At 38.6% G+C, this 19,974-nt stretch overlaps 2 protein-coding genes across 6 annotated transcripts in view; one reads left to right on the plus strand and one right to left on the minus strand.

Annotated features, from left to right (window-relative positions):
* Nucleotides 1-2,448, plus strand: part of ST6GALNAC5 (ST6 N-acetylgalactosaminide alpha-2,6-sialyltransferase 5) — a 73,662-nt gene extending 71,214 nt beyond the window's left edge. Inside the window, exon 5 of the mRNA XM_075156045.1 lies at nt 82-2,448. Within this exon, the coding sequence (XP_075012146.1) occupies nt 82-313 (232 nt within the window). The 3' untranslated portion in view covers nt 314-2,448. The remainder of the gene's footprint in view (nt 1-81) is intronic.
* An 8,874-nt stretch (nt 2,449-11,322) lies between these two features.
* Nucleotides 11,323-19,974, minus strand: part of PIGK (phosphatidylinositol glycan anchor biosynthesis class K) — a 71,196-nt gene continuing 62,544 nt past the window's right edge. For 3 of the 5 annotated variants that reach the window (XM_075156044.1, XM_075156040.1, XM_075156042.1), the window contains one exon: nt 11,323-12,544. In XM_075156044.1, coding sequence (XP_075012145.1) covers nt 12,428-12,544 — 117 coding nt within the window. In that variant the 3' untranslated portion in view covers nt 11,323-12,427. Of the gene's footprint in view, nt 12,545-15,489; nt 15,691-19,974 lie in introns of all 5 variants that reach the window. The other 2 variants (XR_012674468.1, XR_012674469.1) reach the window with 2 other exon arrangements.

Below are 19,974 nucleotides of genomic sequence, written 5' to 3' on the forward strand. Positions count from 1 at the left end.
CATCAACTTATTAAAGATAGCATCTTTTCAATCAGTAAAAAAGAACATCTCAGGCTTCCATCTATTTTCTTTCTTCCACAGGGATCCTAATCATCTTTCAGTACCTTATCATTATTATGAACCTTTGGGACCTGATGAATGCACAATGTACATTTCACACGAGCGGGGACGGAAGGGCAGTCATCATCGTTTCATCACAGAGAAACGAGTGTTTGAGAACTGGGCACGGACATTCAATATTCACTTTTTCCAACCAGACTGGAAACCAGAACCACTCACTGTAAATCACCCTGAGATTAAACCGGTGGTCTGAGGGATGAATGCACAAGACCGCAATCACACTGCGTCAGCCTTTGGGGTGTTGGACCTGCTGGGACAGCACGGCAACCTAGAGGAGAAGGTAACAGGATTTGCAGCTGATAACTGCAACGACAGTCAGGAAGTTACGATGAAGGAGCGGAGCATATCAAGAGTACCTTCTGTCGAACTGACTGTGTATTAATCCAGTATATAGCCTCTTTGGCCATCTGGCTTCCTGTATGTGTATGTGATTTGTGAAAAACAACTTGAGTATCGTTAATGGGATGGTTAATTCATTATGTTTTTTTAAAGTACAATGCCACTGAATTTTCATAGTGAAAACTTACGGTATTTATTTAATGGAGGTTTTTATGCAACCTAGGCCAGTATTTTTCTAATTCACAGTTACATGGTTGTTTACCTTTCATAATCTTTCAAATCCAAAATTAATATTGCTGATGGTTTGAAAGGCCTAGCTTTTTATTTATAAAATTTGTTTGAAAAATATGATTCTATATAGCATGTAATTAATATTCGATCTGGAAATGTTGCATTTCTTTTAAAAATTTTGGGCTCCATTCCAGCCTAAAGCCTTTAACAGCAAGAATGTCCCACGTGCAGATCTATCTAACTTTACATTCTGACACCTCATGTTAATATGAAAATAGTAGTGAAAATTCTGTTTGATATTAATGTGCATTTGCTGCTGTGCTATCAAGCTGCTGTTTTTTAATTAGGGGTGGGAGGAAGGAAGGCAAAGTTTATCCAAAAAAATCACTGTCTATAGCAGCATGCTTTCCATGAAGAAGAGACCAGCTAAGGCTGGAGGGATTGTGTTCTGTTTTGCCTCTTGTAGTCCTGCAAGAGGCTGGAGGAGCAACCCTCCTGAGGCACCAGGCTACAAACCAGGCAACAATGGCTTGAAACAACATGACCACATTTCTGACATCAAGAAGTTAACACTACCGGGTACTACAATACCAGCGATACTAGCCAAAAAGATTACAACTCTGTACCCGCAAAAATCTCTGCCTTCCACTGTTCTGAGATCATCCCTGATCTCGGAGATCCTGGATCGCGCTGAAGTTGGGATGTGAAAAGAGTTCCATGAGTACAAAATTGTCCCCTTGAAAAGAGCAAAGTTACACTTGGCAGTTTTTTCGTGAAGTACACGTGCATGGCAAGTCCCTGCAAACCAAGGGGACGGACAGTGCTAGTGCTGTATATGGAACCCCACAGTGTGAATTACATTTGGCTTGTGAATAAAGATTTCAGTTACAGTATTATTTTTCCTTTTGCCTCACAAATATTAAATCTCTAATTTCTTCTAAGTAATCAGTAGGAGTAATTATTGCATGCAACATTATACCTCAGGTGATAAAAGGTGTCTCTCATTAGATAAATACTAAAGCTAGAGCAAAGATATTACCTTAAAACATCTAAATGCAAGAAGCTGAACCTCAGAGGCGATGCGTAGATCTGGGACCAAACTCGCTATTGTTTAAACCCACTTACAAGCCATGTTCTTCCTCTTTCCAAAACGGGATAGCAATAGCTGCAGCTGCCCTACAGGTACCCTGAATCTCTGGGGACAAAGCGAACTGCCCTGTCAGGGGCAAACCAGTGTTACCCCTGTAAACCACAAACAGTGGACCCAAAGAGCAGGCCTCCAAGAGCCACCCTCCTTGCTGTGGCCCTCCCCACTATCAAAGAGCAAGAAACTATAACCTGTTTTGCCTTAAAAGTTTTCTTTTAGCGTTCTTCCCGGTACTCACCACTCAGCATACAGACCGAATGCAAAGCTCTACTATTGCCAGTTGCTTGTAACCTGTCTCTTGTCAGCTGGTGTTTAACTCTCCCTCTTTCACTGACTGTGTTTTATTCCTTCCACTTATCTCACACGTTCTACAAAAAACAGAATGGATTTTGAACTAATGGTAATTTGAACATCCCTTTCAGCATGTGTACTGGGGCGTGTATCCAGCATATACTGCTCAAATTGATGAACTCTGTCAAATTGATTTACAGATCATTTCTAATGTGACTGCAAGAGATGGTATGGATCACAGTAGGTCCTCTGATGCCACCATCCTTTTGTTACTTTATTAGTGATATAATAATAAAAGGATCTTGTCATTCTAAAATAGAGCTCTTAGTTTTTCCATTAATCAAGGGCTGCAGGATGCGTATGCTAAATGTTTAGTTACGTTATTGTTAAAAACAGATCGTTTTAAAATAGATTACACTCACCTATAGAAACATTGGGACTTGCCAGACTCCGTTGTGCTCCACATGCTTGTTTCCTGTCTGCAAGACTGGTCAGTACCAAGTAGTTCAGGTGAAGCATTAAGAATGTGAAGAAGAAACATGGGATAAACGGACACTAAATCTCCCGGCTTCTAACAGTGAAGCTAAGGATAGTAAATATTCCTTCTTCAGTTTCTGTTAATAACAACTATGTGTTCTTGCTACCCTTATAGACATCCAGTCTGTTAAACAAAACAAACCCAAACCTCACTTTAGTCTCATCAGCTTCCTATGATGAAGGAAGTTTCAGCAAGTTCCCCCATCTAATTACAAAAAGTATGAAGAAGTGTTTTCTAACAGTAAGTCACACCTGTATATATAAGACTCACTGCAAAATGAATTTGATGAAGCCAAGGAGATAGCGAGTTTTAAATAGGATTGATCACATATTTTATATGGAATATAAAATCCAGTCCAAAAAGCAGAAGTTATAAGAGTGCAAAAGAAATGTAAATAATTTTTAAAGTGCTGCAATTTTAATTTACAAATTACTGATGTATTTTTCTATAAAAGCACAATTTTTGAACTACATCATATCCTGCTACATTTCAGCCTGATGCAAAGTTTTATGGCCTAGTTATAAAACAAACAGATTTATGATAGAAAATTCTGTCAGACCAGAGAACAAACCAGGCACTGCTGCCATTCTCTGGTTTATGCTGTCATCTTACACTCTCCACTATACTTTGATTGATTCATGATCTTCAGTGCGCATCATTTCACATATTAAAAACTGTTGCAAAACAGTGTTTACAGACATCAGCAGTTTTAACATCTATGTTACTTTAGTTCTGAATTCCTTGCATACCTTATGCTTTTACGCTTGGCTTCATCAGAGTAGGTGTTTTTCATCTCGAAGAACCATAGCTCTTATGCCGTAATATGTGCAACTGGAAGTGAGAATGATAAAGAAAATATCTCTGCAACTAAGAACAGAAAAATACGACCATTGGTTTGTTATTTTGGCACAATGGATGCAAGATGCCCAGCTAACAGCAGCACAATACAAAGCATGATGCACTTCGAGAAAACCTTCCATCTGAAGCGTTAAAGCACCTCAGAAAGACAAGTTAATATTGTTTATTCCTGGGTAAGGAAACGGAGGAAAAGGGAGGTTAAGAAACCTACTAAGACCAAGTTACAGCCTTAGCACTAGATTTTAGAAGAGTCAGGTCTGCTGACAGCTACTCCTGGCTCTAGCCAGTAGAACACGCAATGGCAATTTCATTTGCTATATATACATACGCAGGAACAGGAGCGTAAAGTGATAAAATTCTGCAGGAGGTGCTTATCTGGGTCTCGTCCTGCAGTATTTCTCAGGCAAACTATATAGGAAACTAAGTGATTTTTACCCAAGATAGCTCTAAGGAGGCAAGGACACGATAATATAAAAATAGCTAGAAAAACACTGGGGAATAGCGTGAGGGGAATCTAAAGAGTAGGGAATAAACCGTGGGGTTTTTATAGCTATCTAGCTGTATTCCCCTGGAATATGAAGATGAAAGTCAGGCTGGAGCTGACAGAGTGGCAAGTTTTGGCTCAATAGCACTGGCTGTCCTGCAAAAGTTTCTTTTCAATATTCTACAAATCTATCACGTACGCCACAAAAACTCTTTGAAAAATTCTGATAATCACCTCTGACTAATGAAAGTTAATTATTTTATTTGATGCAAGGAGATGTAATATCTAGTTCAATTAAAAACACAGCTTAGGGATAAAAAACATAAACAGTTAAACAGTAGAAGAGTACTTGTAAGACAACAAAACATAGTGCAAAAGAGAAGAAAGTACAGAAACCTTCCAGGTATCAGTACTTCACCCTTCCTGGTGCATCAGTTAATACTGATCACTTCGGGTTTCCAGCTGCCTCCTGCAAGCACACCTTACATATCACAAGTATAAGATTTTTTTAAGGAGAAAGGAGAAGAAAAAAAATTTTTTAAGGACAATCTCCTTTAAAAAAAACCTAGGAAATATGAAAGAACAAGAGTCTAAGATGGTGAGAAATTTCTCCATACTCAAGCAAGAAAGTATAAAAATCAAAGGATGTTTTATAAAATGGCTGTAAAATGGCTCTGTTTACGCTAAATACCATTAAAACCACTAGACTGTTAAACATTTTCTACACTGAAAACTACAACAAAACATGAAATGTCAAATAAAACCCTTTGACCACCATGAGGATGGCGTTTCAGTATCACAGTGGAAACAAAGATGGTGACTTTTGTCACAGCTGACTGTAGAGCAGGCTCCGAGGCAACTGCAGACGTGTGGAAACAGGCCGTGAACCAGCACCTCCCTCCCTTCTGCAGCACCCTCCCAGGGGTGCCGGCAAGAGAGCACACAGCTGCCACAGGCCACGCTCGTGCACTGCCCGCAGAAAAGGGAGACACTTCCCTGCGTGGTCTGTCGTTGAACACCAGACCAAGCCAGAGACTACTCAGCAGATGATCAACACAGAGTGTCCTTGTTCACTGTGGAGTACTTTCACCGGGAGTTGTCAGGAGGACAGAAAAAACCAGAGAACTAAGACAAGCAACCCCAGCAACCCAGACAAATGGATGGAAAACTGTAACAGAGCAGAATTAGCAGTCATAAAGAAGATACATTGGCTAAGATGTGATGCAGCTTTTGTAAGAAAAGTCATGCCTCGCAAATCTGTTTAGAGTTCTTCAAAGTTCTCTGAAGCAAGTGGACAAGAAGATCCAGGTGATGAGTCCACTTGGAGTTCCACAACTAGGTTTTGCAAGGTGTCTCTTAAAAGACTTCCAAAGAAGCTACAGTACCATGGGATAAAAAAGAAGATCCTCACGTACTGAACCCATCTGAACATAGGAAATAAAGGCTAAGAGGATACATTATCAGCTTAAGGTCACAAGCAGAATTCCACAGGAAAATGTCACAATGTATTTTCTCTGCTTTTCTGTACTCGTTCCTTGGCATCTACCATACGTCACTCCTAGGCACAGGATACCGGGGCTAGATACCGTCTAAATAAATAGATAAAAAATATGAATAGTGAACATCAGCTTGTGCACTAAAGCCCAGTTAGTCTTGCCATACTCACAATGTGCCAGGCAGCCACAAGATCTAACAATAACTGCATTCTCATTTTACCGAAAGCAATGTCAAAGCATCTAGCTCAGAGGGAGAGCAAGACTGGACCCTTTCCAACAGCCAGAGAAAGTCACCTGAATAATCTGGACAGATTTATCTCCTTTAGGAGATGCCTAGTGATATTTAAATCTGTCAGCTTCTTTAGACAACCCAGACAACTGTTAAGATGGCTTTTAGGACACTAGGTACTTCCTGAAGTACAGGGAAGATAAAAGGAATAATGAATATTTAGCAAGGAATAAGGTTTAGGACTTTGCTGACTTCACTTGGGCTATCAGATCAGTTGGAGCCTATTAGTTAGCATCCAAACATACAACATGACACCAGTCTGTTAATAGCAAAATAAAGGAAATTCTGAAGGCAACCATTTGGTGTGGCTGAGTTTAAGGCAAGAGCTTAAGTAGGTTTATGTTTTAACAAAAAAGGCAAAAGAAGTGAGCAGATTTATAACCTATGAGGATATGCTTCCCCCCGTTGTATGCTTGCTGTAACCAAGCTGCACACAATGCCAAAATTAAAAGAGGTATTCAGTGGGACTGTTCACTTGTGTTGGACAAAACGGGAACATTTCCCACTACAGCTTTTTTTTTTTTTTTTTAAATATGGCTATACATCTGTAGACAAGCATTACAGGAAACACTAAAAAGCTATTCCTGGTCAGTCCATTGCAAATGATACTGCAGAGAAGGAGCAGCCATACACAAATGAGCAACAAAAGCAAGTGCACAAAACGTTCCATACACAAAGAAAAAATGAAAAGATAGGGACTACGGCAGAGAAGGGTACGTAAAAGAACTGTACAAAATACAAACATACATTGCAATGATATACTGATGGCCCTATTTGCCATTCCACTTGCACTATAAAGACCATAAAGAGGTAAGGGGACCCTAAAACTATCACAATTTTTAACTACAAACTTAACCTGGACAGGAAAACCAGTACGGAAAAAGTAAGCAACTTAACAAAAACCAAACAGCAGTATCTAAGCTTAGTGATGCTCTTCATTGGTAAATACCAAAGCATTTGACAAAGGAAGTAAGTACCATTGTATTGGAACTGGATCGAAAGGACAGAGCCTAAGCATAAAATGCCCACTACATGCAAACCAGTGGACCTAGCTAAGCATTTAATGTATGACAGAACTATTCCAGTAAGTCCGTTTGCAGGCAAGAAAGGAAATATGTTTGCTATTTCAGATTAGTCAGCTTTGCCATAGGGACTAGTTTGACATGCCACGAATCTCCCAAATAAACCACAGCCCAGTTGCCTGGTCCTACAGAGCTGTGCCACCAAAGCTGTGTAGCACTCAGCAGTGTGAAAAAAAGTCACTTTGTAAGAAATAGCATCTATGCTACAGCTTTGCTGTTATACTATCAAAACAGTATGTTTCTGGTATAGCTTGCTTTGTTCAATGGATTGCTGCAAACAATGCCACGAAAATAACTTCTGCTGATACAATTTGCATTTGTAAGCCTGTTGGCCACAGCAGCAAAACTGGCTTTTGGACAAGGCTTCAGTGTTCTTTGCGCATATACATTAAAAGAAAGGAAGGGAAAAAAAAAGGGTTAAATCTAAAATTTGCATGGGGAAGAAGACATAGCACAATCAAACATTAATAGATGTACATCTTCATAAATTTTGAACTGAAACCTTAAACACTATCAATTTAATTGCTAAATCAGGCAGAAATCTTCATTAAGGGAGAAAAAGTAACTCATTTTAAAGAACTTGCAAGTGAAATTAGTGCTATGAAATGCTGATTTCAGAGTATGTTATGCAGTTTTCATCATAAAACACCAGCGCTTTCAAGATGCAGTTCCCTACGGCGTATTATTTTTAAAAGTTCATGGAAAGAGGGAAAGCAGAAATAATAGCAGAGTGCACACAGCAGAGGATATTATCTTCCATGAGAAACACATTTCCCCCTTTTTTTTTAAATTTGTCTTTCACCACTTAAAAAATGCAAAAGCTATTATGCTCATTATTGTACAGAAGTATTGAAGTGATGGTTGAGAAGACACTTCCATTATATACACTGCTATTTTCTGTAGTTCGTAACTTATGGATAGATTAGTCTCGTGGGTGAAATATTTTATGCTTGTCCTCAGTCCAAAGATGAATTCATCTGGAAGCATGATAAAATTCTACCAAGACACACACGCTCTGTGACAGAGACAGAGGTGGAAGATCTGTACACAGGGACACTGAGTTTTCTGACACCCCCAATCTTTGTCCCCGAATTGTACCATATACAAAGATTGTCATCTCTCCAAATGCTGCAGACTCCGTGAAATACAACATTCCCACTCTGTGAATTGCCTTCCACTTCATTTATTTTTATCAAGTCCAAATAATCCTGAACGTGTAGAAGCTTTTCAGTTCACAGCACACCAAAGTACTGGATCGAATGTAACTGTTTACCAGCAACTGGCAGCATCTCATTTCCCCATCTATACTGAAGGGGTAATTAGCTCAATTTTTGGAAGTCTTCAGACCAGAAACTTTTTAGTCCTTCCCTCTAAGCATCCATCAAAGAAGAGAAAAAAGCAGCTCTCAAGCTTCAAAAAAAACCTTGAATGACATGCTGTTGCTATCGGGATTGCCAGGGCTGCAGACTTCGCTTGGCTGCCTCGGTGGGACAGTTAGTTCTTCAGCTCTCTCTCACATTTTTAGGAATACAGTACACCACCTCCTCGTCCTCATCACTTTGCAAATCCTCTCCACCCATGACAAATTCCCAGCTGAATCTGGTCTTTGCTCCTTCACAAATCACTGATTTAGTACTATGTGCAACTCAGCCCTGCTTTAGCACGCAATGATGCCCACCTGAAGGCAGGTTAGACCACGAGATCCATTCGCTTCCAGTACGTTTCGTGGATGTGGTACCAGAGAATGGAAATCTCCGACTGCTGAAACAAGAGGTGGAATGGGCTCAATTTGCAGACGTTCAGCAACAGAATTAGAACCAGGTTACACTTGCTTTTCTGTAATCAATAATAGCGACAGCTTTTAGGGGGAAAAAACAACCGACAAAAAAGAGAGTCCACTCTCTAGAAGAGATACGCTATCGCTAATGGTATTTGTAGAGGTACTTTTGAACAGTCTATGATCTTTGCCTATGCTAAGACGACAGCATTTCATGGTGATATTCACATGAATGTAAAAGACGTAGCTGGCACTGACCAATGAAACGCTGATTGTCTCATCACTACTCAGGCTTCTTTCTCCACTGATTTTGTGGGCATCTCACTTTTCAGTCTGTTATGAAAGTGCAGCTTATAGTCATATATTTGTGTAAACGTTTGGGCATGGTCATACAAAACAGTGTTCTCAAATGTATACAGCATTTCATAGACAGTTCAGAAATCAAATGAAGTGCAGAGACATGAGAGAATGTATATGAGAGTATAAACCTACTGTTAACTTACCATTTCTTCAGTTCAATAACAGTAATGCATTTCAGTATGTGATCCCGAAAGAGAGCTGAAAAACTGAAATGAAACAACTTACTTATATTTTTATCATCCACGAGTATTCTAAACAATGTCTATGAAATGCATGGCAAGACCTGTCAATGCAGTTACATAGCACAGCGTGCAGACACATGGGCATGCTTGGTTCACAGACCTATCTACGTAGACTCACAAAATGCTGAAATTTAATTCTGCTCTAGAAGTTTCTATGCAAAGAAACATCAAGAAACTGCACCTGGGTTGTTTTCTGGATTCTATTAAAAAGATCATCTGTGCACAACGGAGGAAGCATCTATACTGCACAAGCACATTGTCTGACATGAAAAACACAAATGGTTTGTGAGTGAGAACGACCTGGCTGGTTCCGAGAGCCCAGATCCCAAACGGAATTTGAAGGGCTCTCAGGGAAAATGAAAAGATTACTAACTTTAAATAAATAAATATACAAAACACGTTTACAGACAATTCTGTGACATTTCTATACTTGCTTGCAGACTATAACTATTCAAGGAATAAAAGTTATCACTGTATAGAAAATATTGTGTCGTAAGTGTAGCACAGGCAACTTTATGGTGACTCTGAGAACGATCTATTTCAACTTGTCACTTTGTGCATATAAAAGTGTTAGAAATGCCTGAAGCATAGTTTGCTGCATTCCAGTCAAATTGTTGTTCTCACTTCAATTTAATCACCTTCACAGGCACACTTACTGAGTGCTTCTATTCATAAATTGCATTTTAATAACCCACCTAATTGCCTCCTTTTCCCCAAGCAGATAAGCTTTTAAAAGGACTGCATCTTTAGTATCTTCTACTTGCAAAATTCAGCTGAATTCTGTTGATGTTTCTATCTATCAATTCCTGCGAAAGGTGGCTGAAAGAGGGAACGAGAAAAATTGAATAGGGTCTGAGGAGTCTGAGTAAGTGTAATTGCAACTGAAGCAAGGCATAAAGCTCTATCAACTCACTTTAGCCGCTTTTTGAAGTGTGACAAAAGTTGCCTATAAAATAAATATTTGATTAAAAATATTCACTACAATTGGAAAAAAGTATCAAAGGCTGGATTAAAAAATGAAAGTTAAGCAAATCCTCTAAGAAATTCTGTAGGATTCGTTTCTATATCGTGCCTACACATTTCCATGGTGTGTCTCTGCGTTTCTATACAGTCTGTCTGCAACAGATCTTAGTAGATTGTTGTGTTAGAAATAGCTGCAGAGGGGAGGGGGGGAAGTTTTCTCATTTTAAAAAAAGTCACCGTTGTATCAGATTTTGGATGCAAACTCATTGCTTATGAGCGGTGCTATCCAAAAACACAACCCCCAAACCAAACACACTGTGAAGAGATCCAGAGATCCAGCACTAGGAACACTGCTCAGACCCCTTCAACTCCTCCCTCTCTGAGAGAGGCACTTTCAGCAAAGAGAGCTTTCATCTTTCACAGTAAATTGCATTGTTGTTAGCAGGGGATACACATGCATCAGTTATACAAAAACTTCTCATCAGCAAACTGGGAAGAAATCTCTAGTATTATTTATCACAGAATACCAGTTTACAGAACTATAAGGACAGCGGTGTAGGAATGCTTTTGTTTTAAATACAGATTAATTCCTATTCTTGGTGCCTAGCACATGCTACTGAAAACAATTCCTGCTGTTCACCAAAAAGCACAACAGAAAGTTCTCAGTACCGTAACTTTGGTGAGGTAGAGGTGTAGCAGGCAAGTGTTTACCTCCTGATAACGGATCATTTTGTACCTTTATCCTCTCCAAGACCAGAAGATGTATGGAGAGAAAAAAAATACTCAAGAGATGTACTACACTCCTGGTTTTATTGTTCTCTGGCATCAGCCCTTAATAACAGCTGGAAGCCTCCATGGCTGCCTTCCCAGCAGTAGCCCTCCCAGTCAGTGTATACACACAGCTCTCTGCCAAGTTCACGCCCCCTAACCTGAGCCTATGATGCCACCATCAACCTGACAGAGAAGAAAAAAGGACAACAAAAATGTTTAAGCACTCAATGCTCAATACCATATTCTAAGAAAAATATATTGGCTCTGATATTATGTGTGATTAGAAATAATTCCTAATAACTTTGAGAGATACGCATCTAGCATTTACACCATGTATGCATCGTGTAAGCTTTATTATGATTAAGCTAGAGAACAGGTTTTAAAAGCATGCTGCAAAAGCTTCTCCCTGCTGACAGACTTGTTTCTATACATGCACAAATTTGCTCTTCTCTTCGCTAATATCAGTATGTCATACAGACAGAAGCCTTTTAGCATACATTCATCAGTAAATGTCCAAGAACAACAAATATACCAAAACAGAATTTACAAAACCTAGGTGATAAAGTTCATTTTCCAAGTGCCCAGAAACTACAGAATACAATAGTACAACTTATAACATTTTTCATCCTGATGCCAGATCAATCTTCTTCTGCACAAAAATCCAGTGCACTGAAAATCCTGAAAGCATCAAACTCCATATTGTATGGAGTGAAAATACAACAACTATGAAGGGTTCCTAATGGAAACGGTGAAGTTGTAGTTTCACGTTTTTTGGCATTTTTTGAAGTAGATTCAGTGAGGTCATCATATATTCTTGTTTCACGTCCACCAACTCATAGAATCCTAGACTCAAAACTGCCTAAGGTGAAAGGACTGATCCAAGGGTTCTATTTAACAGGGAAGAAAAAAGAATAAGGGGAAAAAAAAAATCAATATATTCTAGAGTATTTTTATTTTTGTGAAGAAAGCTTTCAATACATCATGCTAAAGTCTGCAAAGTGGCTTAAGTTTTTATTGATAAAATGACATCTTAAATAACGTTCTGCACAATGTCTAGTTCTTTAGTGACAGATTGACTACTTCTAGGATTTACTTTGAAGTACAGGGGAAAGAATTTGCCCATTTACAATTCACAATCAACCTCAGAAATTCTGTTACTATGTTTAGATCCTTCCTATTTTTAAGTTTAACCAGAAAGAAAAATTGCTCAGAAAAGCATTAAAATATGTTTAAAACAAGACAAAACAAAAAAAAAAAGTCTAACATTAAAACCATTTGTTAGACTCTTTTCAGAAAAAGGCGCAGGGGATGACTTCAAAAGAACCTTTAGGAGATCTCAACACTGTTTTTCGCTACACCCATAATACACATACAGAGCACTTAGATGACACCAATGAATCCAAAGTAGCAGTCAATGCAATCATCTTGCTTGCTCAAATTCAGAAGATGTGTTTCATGTGCTTGATTCCATATGTTTTGAAGAAAACCATGATGATCAATGCCCAGAGTCCTAAAATAAATCCTCCAGGAGGATGCCAGTCTTTTTGTTTTGGTTTCTGAAAGAAAGGGAGAAGAAAAAAAAAAAAAAAAAAAGAAAAACAAAGAATTCTTACTTAGTTTTCACATTAAATGGGCACTGTGTTTATCAAGTGGGGAAAAAAAAAAGTCCTTCCAGCAGAGAAAAATACCAATAAGCTGTATTTCTTCATAAAGTAGAAGCATCTTTCTTCTTGATGTGGTGGAAAGGCTGATGGGAGGTGAGCTGCCACTCAAGCAGGGAGATTAAGTACCACAAAAAGGCCACTAGAACTGTGCCTGAGACATCACTTTGATGGTGCATATCAGCGTTATGGGACATGTTCAAACTCATTTGTTTGGACAGAATTTCTCATACCTGGTCTCATGTTAATACAGGAGAAAAATGCTGCAAGTATGACAAACAGTTCCTACAAGTGAAAACGTGAAAGAGAAAAGACACTGTTGTTTTTCCACCACCTAGAATGTTTTCTACAGCTCCTTTCGTACTCAGAATTATGTGAATAAACAGGTATCTAAGCACATAAGAAGCTAAGATTCATTATTACAGGAATATCATAAAACAAAATAGGATTGTTTTTAATGTCAATCACATTTCCCAGGGGCCTCATTGAGTCTAACTGCCTTTCCATAATGCGGAATACATTCTGCAATTCAAATACCTGTCCCTTCAACAATTTTTTCCATCTTCAGTAAAAAGCAATAGACTGCAATTTGCTAAGGCCTTTTCTATCTCACACTTAGGAGTAAGACAAGATAAAACTTGTCTGTCCCTTTTTCTCCTCATATTTAAAAAAATTTCAGATACTCCATATTCAGTGAGAAACGGAATGTAGAAGATAAGAGCTGCTATGTGCCCCAAGATCTGTCTCTGAGGCTAAGAATAAGGTGAAGCTATATGAATGCAAAATTTTAGTTAAGAATATCATAACAAAAATATCAGAATTACAGTATTTAGAAGTATAACTCAGTCCCTCATGCCTGGACCTACTCTTGCCGTCAGCAGGTATGTTTTACAGATCTTCTAGGCAGACAGAGATGATTTACTATTAAATATCAAATACTGAAGTGCTTGCTGAGCTTTTTATTCCTGCCTTGCTGAAAGATTTGCACTATTTTGTCCTTGTATAGAACGAGACACAAGGGGCACAGAGAGTATTTTGGTTTTGTTTAAGTCAAATTTAAAATTCTCCTTCTGCGAATATTTCTGCGAATAACTATTACAAAAGATGGTACTGTTTCAATTTCTGCATGAATCTGCATACGGAAGCTTGTCATTCTCCACTAAATGTACCAGGTGGCTGGTGAACTTTAATGCAATAAGGAACAGTTTGCAGCGTCTGTTCTTTCAAAACAGCTTTCCTATCAACAAGAAAACAATGTTTGTTGATTGCTCAGCTCCCATTTTCTAAGCTACATAGTTTTAGCTTTAGGATTTTTCTCCAAGTACCATGCTTACCATTAAAAAGTATAACAAATAACCTGAGACACCCAAAGAACTTGGCACTCTGAAATATTAATGATTTTACTCTGATACAGGAATCACAGAACCAGCATTATAATTTACATCAACAACAAAACCAAAGATACGAGCAGAGATGGTGTCTATATATGCAAACCACTCAATTTCATCAGAAGCACTCATCAGCTGCAGCGTACGTGCTGTTGGTAACCCGCCACCTCGCTGATACTCGCAACCACACATCTCCATATAAATATCTCAGAAAAATCAACTCTGCACGTTCAAAAAGGCTGCCAGCACACCACAGTTCTGAAAGTAACAGCACACTACACTTCTCCACACAAAGGAACTGTCTTGTTTAAATCCTCCTAATTAACCCGTAACTTCGTATGCATATTGCAGTGCCTGTTCCATCAATCTCTTTGTACTATCAATCTTTTCTTTCTTGGATCTCAGACAAATTCCTCACCACAAAGTGGCACCTGACCCTTCTAGACAAATGACTTCAATTTGCAGTCAGTGACACTAAAAGCCTCTCTCTCCTATTTTGTATAGAACACGTAATTTAATTTCTTTAAAGAATTTATATGAATAAATATTTATAAGGTGATCTATGAGTATGGTTTTACATTTTGTCGTGCCATGTACTGAAGCCTCCATGGAATTCGGCAAACAAACGGAAGCCAGTGCAGCAATGGCTCCACGCTGGGAAATCAAGGACATACATATAGTCAGTTTAAAGCCATGGGATGCAATGTTAAAATGTGAAGGATTGAAAACATGAGGGCACAACAAAAAACACATATGAGGCTATACAAGAGCGACATACTTAGTCATCTTAAAAAAAAATTATTTTAATGACAAAGATTTACAGACCCAGAAACTAAAATCTACACATAAATATTAAACCTCAATAAAAGGGCAAAGAGATGCAACTCTATTGTACAACTCTAAGTCAACAGTTAGGTTAATTGAGCACAAAATTATACTGAAATATGCCAGTATTTTCCACCAGGGGCATACAGATATCAAAACCTTATGAATACCTAAAACAGGATTACACAGATTCATGTTTAAACCTACAAAGTATACCTATAAGAGCTGAAATACGTAGTTTTCTTTAAATTAACTTGATCGTAGATTCCCAAGAAAGTTCACCATTGAATTAAAAATGCAATTAGCTTTCAAATTGACAAGTTCATCCTTCTAAAATCATAACAAATATAACATAGAAAACTTCAATAACACATCTTTGTCCAGCTGAGCATGTCAGCTAGCAGCAAGCAGCACTGAAGTTCCTTTACAAAAAGCTGCATTTTGCACGTGTGAATCAAACCCACCTACATGTAAGATGGAGTCGCTGCTTCCATAAGTTATGCTAGCAGATTGTACTTGTAACACAGGCTGGCAGAGAGCTTTCAGCCAGCACCGTTGTAACAGCAGACCCAACAATTCTTCCCCCTTGGCACAATTGTGTCACTACCACAAGCACTGCCGGTGTACCTATGTCAGCGAGGAAGCACGGCATCACTCCAAGCTGTCACCGCAACGCCAGCAGTCTCGCATAATGAAGTCAGAGGCTACGGCAGGATGCCCTTCTATGAACATACGTGAGCCTCAACAGTGTTGCTGCAGAAGCTGCTTTGACTATTTTGTGCAGGCAGGCAGGGAAGAGTCACACGAGATCTCTCCTAATGGGAAAAACTATTAAAGTAAGAATCACTTTAATAGCAAATGAAAAAGTTTCCTTTTTACATCCACATACTGGAAAAAGGTTTGGAAAAGACAGAATTTCTTTCTATGCTTATATCAGTTCTGTGGCCATACGCAACCCCTAGATAAACTGTCCCTTCATACCAATTTCAGGACTGACTGGAAAGCATTAGTGAATATAAAGTTTCTCCCAGATTCCTAAAAAAATTTCAGTATTTATTCTATGAACACTGCCTAGTTCAAGGTCTTATTCCAACAAATTTCTGTGAAAGTCAAGCAATTTTTGAAAGTCAGGCATTTTCTCACTTGCAAGAAAATGCAAAATGGACAAAAAAAAATGTTAAGTGTTGCAGTATTTTAATTTGCAATTAATTATGTATCTTTATTATGCCTAAATTGATGTGAGAATGTGTACTATTAAAAGACTACAGATTGGTTGCAGTACTTACAAATAATGCGTAACTTTCTCATATTTGGGACTGATCTGGAGGAGCAGAGGCAGTAGCTCTTTTGGCTCAAGTCATTCTGAATTTCATTGTTGTCGTACCCTCCTAAGAACTTAGTATACCAAGTACTGCTTAGGTAACTGATGTATTTAGGTTTTGTGATCTATGCCACAATACAAACCCCGTTACAAACACCCTCTTTATCCCTACAATAACAGCAGTAACACGTAAGTGAAAAGCACATATAAAATGGTACAATTTTGTCATGAACAAATACATTTAGCAGCTTAAGGGCTAGTCATTATCGAATTGCTGGAGATTCCAAATTAAAAAGATAGGTAGCTAAGCAACAGCAAGCTTCCTCCTGTGAACAGTTTTCTGTTGTACGCTCTCTAGTTCTGGTAGACTCATTATCTGGTGGAACTTAAAAACAGTTAACAGAGAGTTGCTCCAAGTACTGTAATTAAGGAGAGGATAAAACAGTGTATTTTCAAACTGGATGGGTCTGTAGGGACCTGAATGGAAAGTATCCAAGACTTTCAATGAAGGTGTTTCATAAAACATGCAATACTTTTACTCCAATTAAAATGAGTTTTATGAAAAAAATAATTAAAAAAGTATTAAAGCTGAAGTGGTAATTAGATTAAGAATGGTTTAATTTTAAAATGTTACATCAGAACAGAAGTAAGATTTAAAACATCATGTATTAACATTTCATGTGGAAAACACTGTGTTAAATATTGTTATAATCCAACCCTACAGTCCTCTTCCAACAGAACTCCCTTTCCATTAGTGTCCTCAATAAGGACAAAAATATTGGTACAGAAAGCTTTGGGTTAAATTCAGAATCCGCACTGGGATGATAGTAGTAGAGAAACCAGTGCACACTATTTCAGTGACAGTATTACAGTCAGGAATGCAGTAATTCCCAAATGGAAAAGGGATATGCAAATTCTTCAGTCTCCTCCAGCATCTTATTCCAAACAGGGCTTTAAGAAAGTGGGCAAAACTTTAAAAATGAATGTGCACACCATCCTTGCTACGGGGGATGTTCTCCCCAACCTGAGGCAGAAGGGGTGTGTTTGTACCATGAGTGCAAATCATCCATATGTAACCGCACAAAAAGAAAACATTAGAAGTGCTGTGTTCCAATGAGTCCATTAAAACAGCAGCTATCGCATTTCAAATTAATCCCTGCTTGATTCTCTCTGCAGTTTCAGCACAGAGTGCCCTAGACCCAGTTTTGGCCTATTTATTGCAGCCCACGTGGTATAAAATACCACCCAAGACCCTGAGGCTTCCTGGCAGACAGCAGCAGCCATGGCACGGGGGGAAATCCTGCACACACCCCTCCGTGGAGTCCTCCACCTCTACTAGTTTTGGGGGTCAGGAAGCACTCACAGGGAAGCGAAGCACCCTTGCTGCTTGTCTGTGCAGTGCTCACCATCATTATGAGATATTGGGGTGAATTTTATGTATTTTGGGGTGTAAATTTTCAAGTTTTCTTCTTGGTCATTCTCCATTTAAATGAACATTTCTATTTCTTCCATTGCAATACTAAAGGTTTTCTTTCTTGTTTCTCAAGATACCTTATTTTATGTTAACGTCTGTGTTAAGACCAGTATTGAAATCTGAAAAAGGAAAGATCCACATTTCAAAACAGGTCTTTGAAATCCAAGGCCAATCTCAGATCCAAAACTGAAACAACCCACCTGCTTCTCATCTCAGAAAAAAACCCAGTGATCTCAAACTGAAGGACAAGGAAACTCCTTGGAAAAACCAAATTCTACATGCAGTGCACCGTGCCAATAGCACATTATATATTTCCTACAGGCACTCCATAACAATTCCGTTACTTGCAATTTAAAATTTCAAACTGGGTAATCCTCTCAATTCTAATGACAAAACATACAATAAAGTTTAATTTCAGAATGAATTTATATGTATCACAAGCAAATCGCAGCATTAAGTATGTCCTCAAAGCTTTTAGTGGAAGTATACACTTTTAATTTGTCAGTTAGTTTTGATTTGGGGTCCTCGCAGGGGGGTAATTATAATTCCAGCCATCTAGTAATAGCTTAATCCTCTTTTGTGCCCACAGCAAGATTAAAGTCATAAGAGAACTCCAACATAAATGGTGCCTGTTAATCTGCAAAACAATTTAAAGCACTTTTGTCTAATCTCCCCATTTGTCTTTATTAACCACATGCCATGATTACTGATATCTCCAATATTAATAAAATAATGAAGAAAGTTCACTCATTAACAACAAAAACTCACGAAGGATATGGGAAAGAACAGTAGTTAAACTAAATTAACATATCAATGCCAACAACTGCATTTTAAGTATTTACTTTGAAAACTCTGTAATCACCGTAACATAAACTACGATACTGCTATGATAGCTTTAGTTTTTCATTTCCTTCTATACGTAGCCTATAAGGGCTTTTTAGAAATTAACTTCTACTTCAAAAATGGCTGCTCACTTATTATTCTTTACTTTCAGTGTTATCTCTCAGCATTACATAGCACTTTAAAGTGCTTTTAGTGGTTTAACAATTATTCATTAATCTTCCAACCTGTGACACAATACATAATATACTACTTCTAATCAAAGGGAGCTTTCCCAGCACCTGGGACCCAGCGCAGTTTAATTCCCAGACAAGCCAGCGCTCAGATGAATGATGCCTGCCTGGCAAACACAATAGGGATTGTACCAGGGGGCCTCCTGTGATTTGCTACATCCAAAGCTGACAAACACGGCTCTGTACTGTCCGCAGTAACCATTCATACCTATCTTTGATAGACCGGCACAGCAGAGGTCTTACCTCTGCTGAGGTACAAGGGCTGAGCTCTCACCTTCTTGGCTACCAGTGAGTTACATTACGGAATTCATGTATGCTTTAGGGTGGACATTAAAAAGTCACAATATAAAGTTGTATTTAGGAAAAAAAAAACAACTACAGCTATTTAAGGTGTATTAAGCAAATTGATTTTTATATTTTAATCAAATTCATACTCTTATATGAAGCCATGATCATGATTTTTCACAAACGGGCACCTAAGTCTACAGCAAATACATGAATTACATTTGCAAACACACAGCTTCACGCCAACTGAAGCATGCAAAAATAGAAGATGAGCAGCTTAATTAAGTAGACTCGGTATTCAAAACTTGGCCACCGCTACTCTGACAAGCATCCTTCTTTTTTTAATATGTTTATCTTTAATTAATTTAAAGAAGAAGAGGATTATTAGCAAAAACAAGACTAAAGGCATTCAGCGCACGGTGCCATGCCACAAATGGAAAGATAAAGTTCTTGAGGTCCTTACTTTGGAGGGGGTCAGAAAATGATAAAAATACGCACTAGCGAGGCAGATCTCAGTGAAGAGGACCTCTAAAAATGATCAGATATAAAAACAACTCGCTGTTACTGAAACTTTGGGTAAGTAGACAGAAACAGCAGCTGCAAAGAACAAAGGAGGTGAAAAGGGTGTGTGGAGGCTGCTAGAGGGACAAAGATATTTTGTATTCACAAAAATACAATTGTGTAAAGCTATTCTCAGAGCACTATTTTTCCAAGCAGTGTGCACTGCTCACTTTCCCCTGGGAAAAGATTATCTCAAAGTCTTCTATGGTGCAGATCTTGTTCATACAAATACATGTCGCGTTGCCAGTGGGAGCAGAACCAGACCCAACCGCTCAGCTCTGCAGAGACAAGGCAGTACGTGCATGCATGGGCTCCTGCCTGTTTCAGTCTGGGATGATTACTCGAAGTACCAGCCTCACCCAGCCCAACCCTTCTAAGGAGCACAGCACTCCTACTTC

This window comes from Calonectris borealis, chromosome 8, assembly GCF_964195595.1.
Source record: "Calonectris borealis chromosome 8, bCalBor7.hap1.2, whole genome shotgun sequence".
NCBI classification, from domain to species: domain Eukaryota; kingdom Metazoa; phylum Chordata; class Aves; order Procellariiformes; family Procellariidae; genus Calonectris; species Calonectris borealis.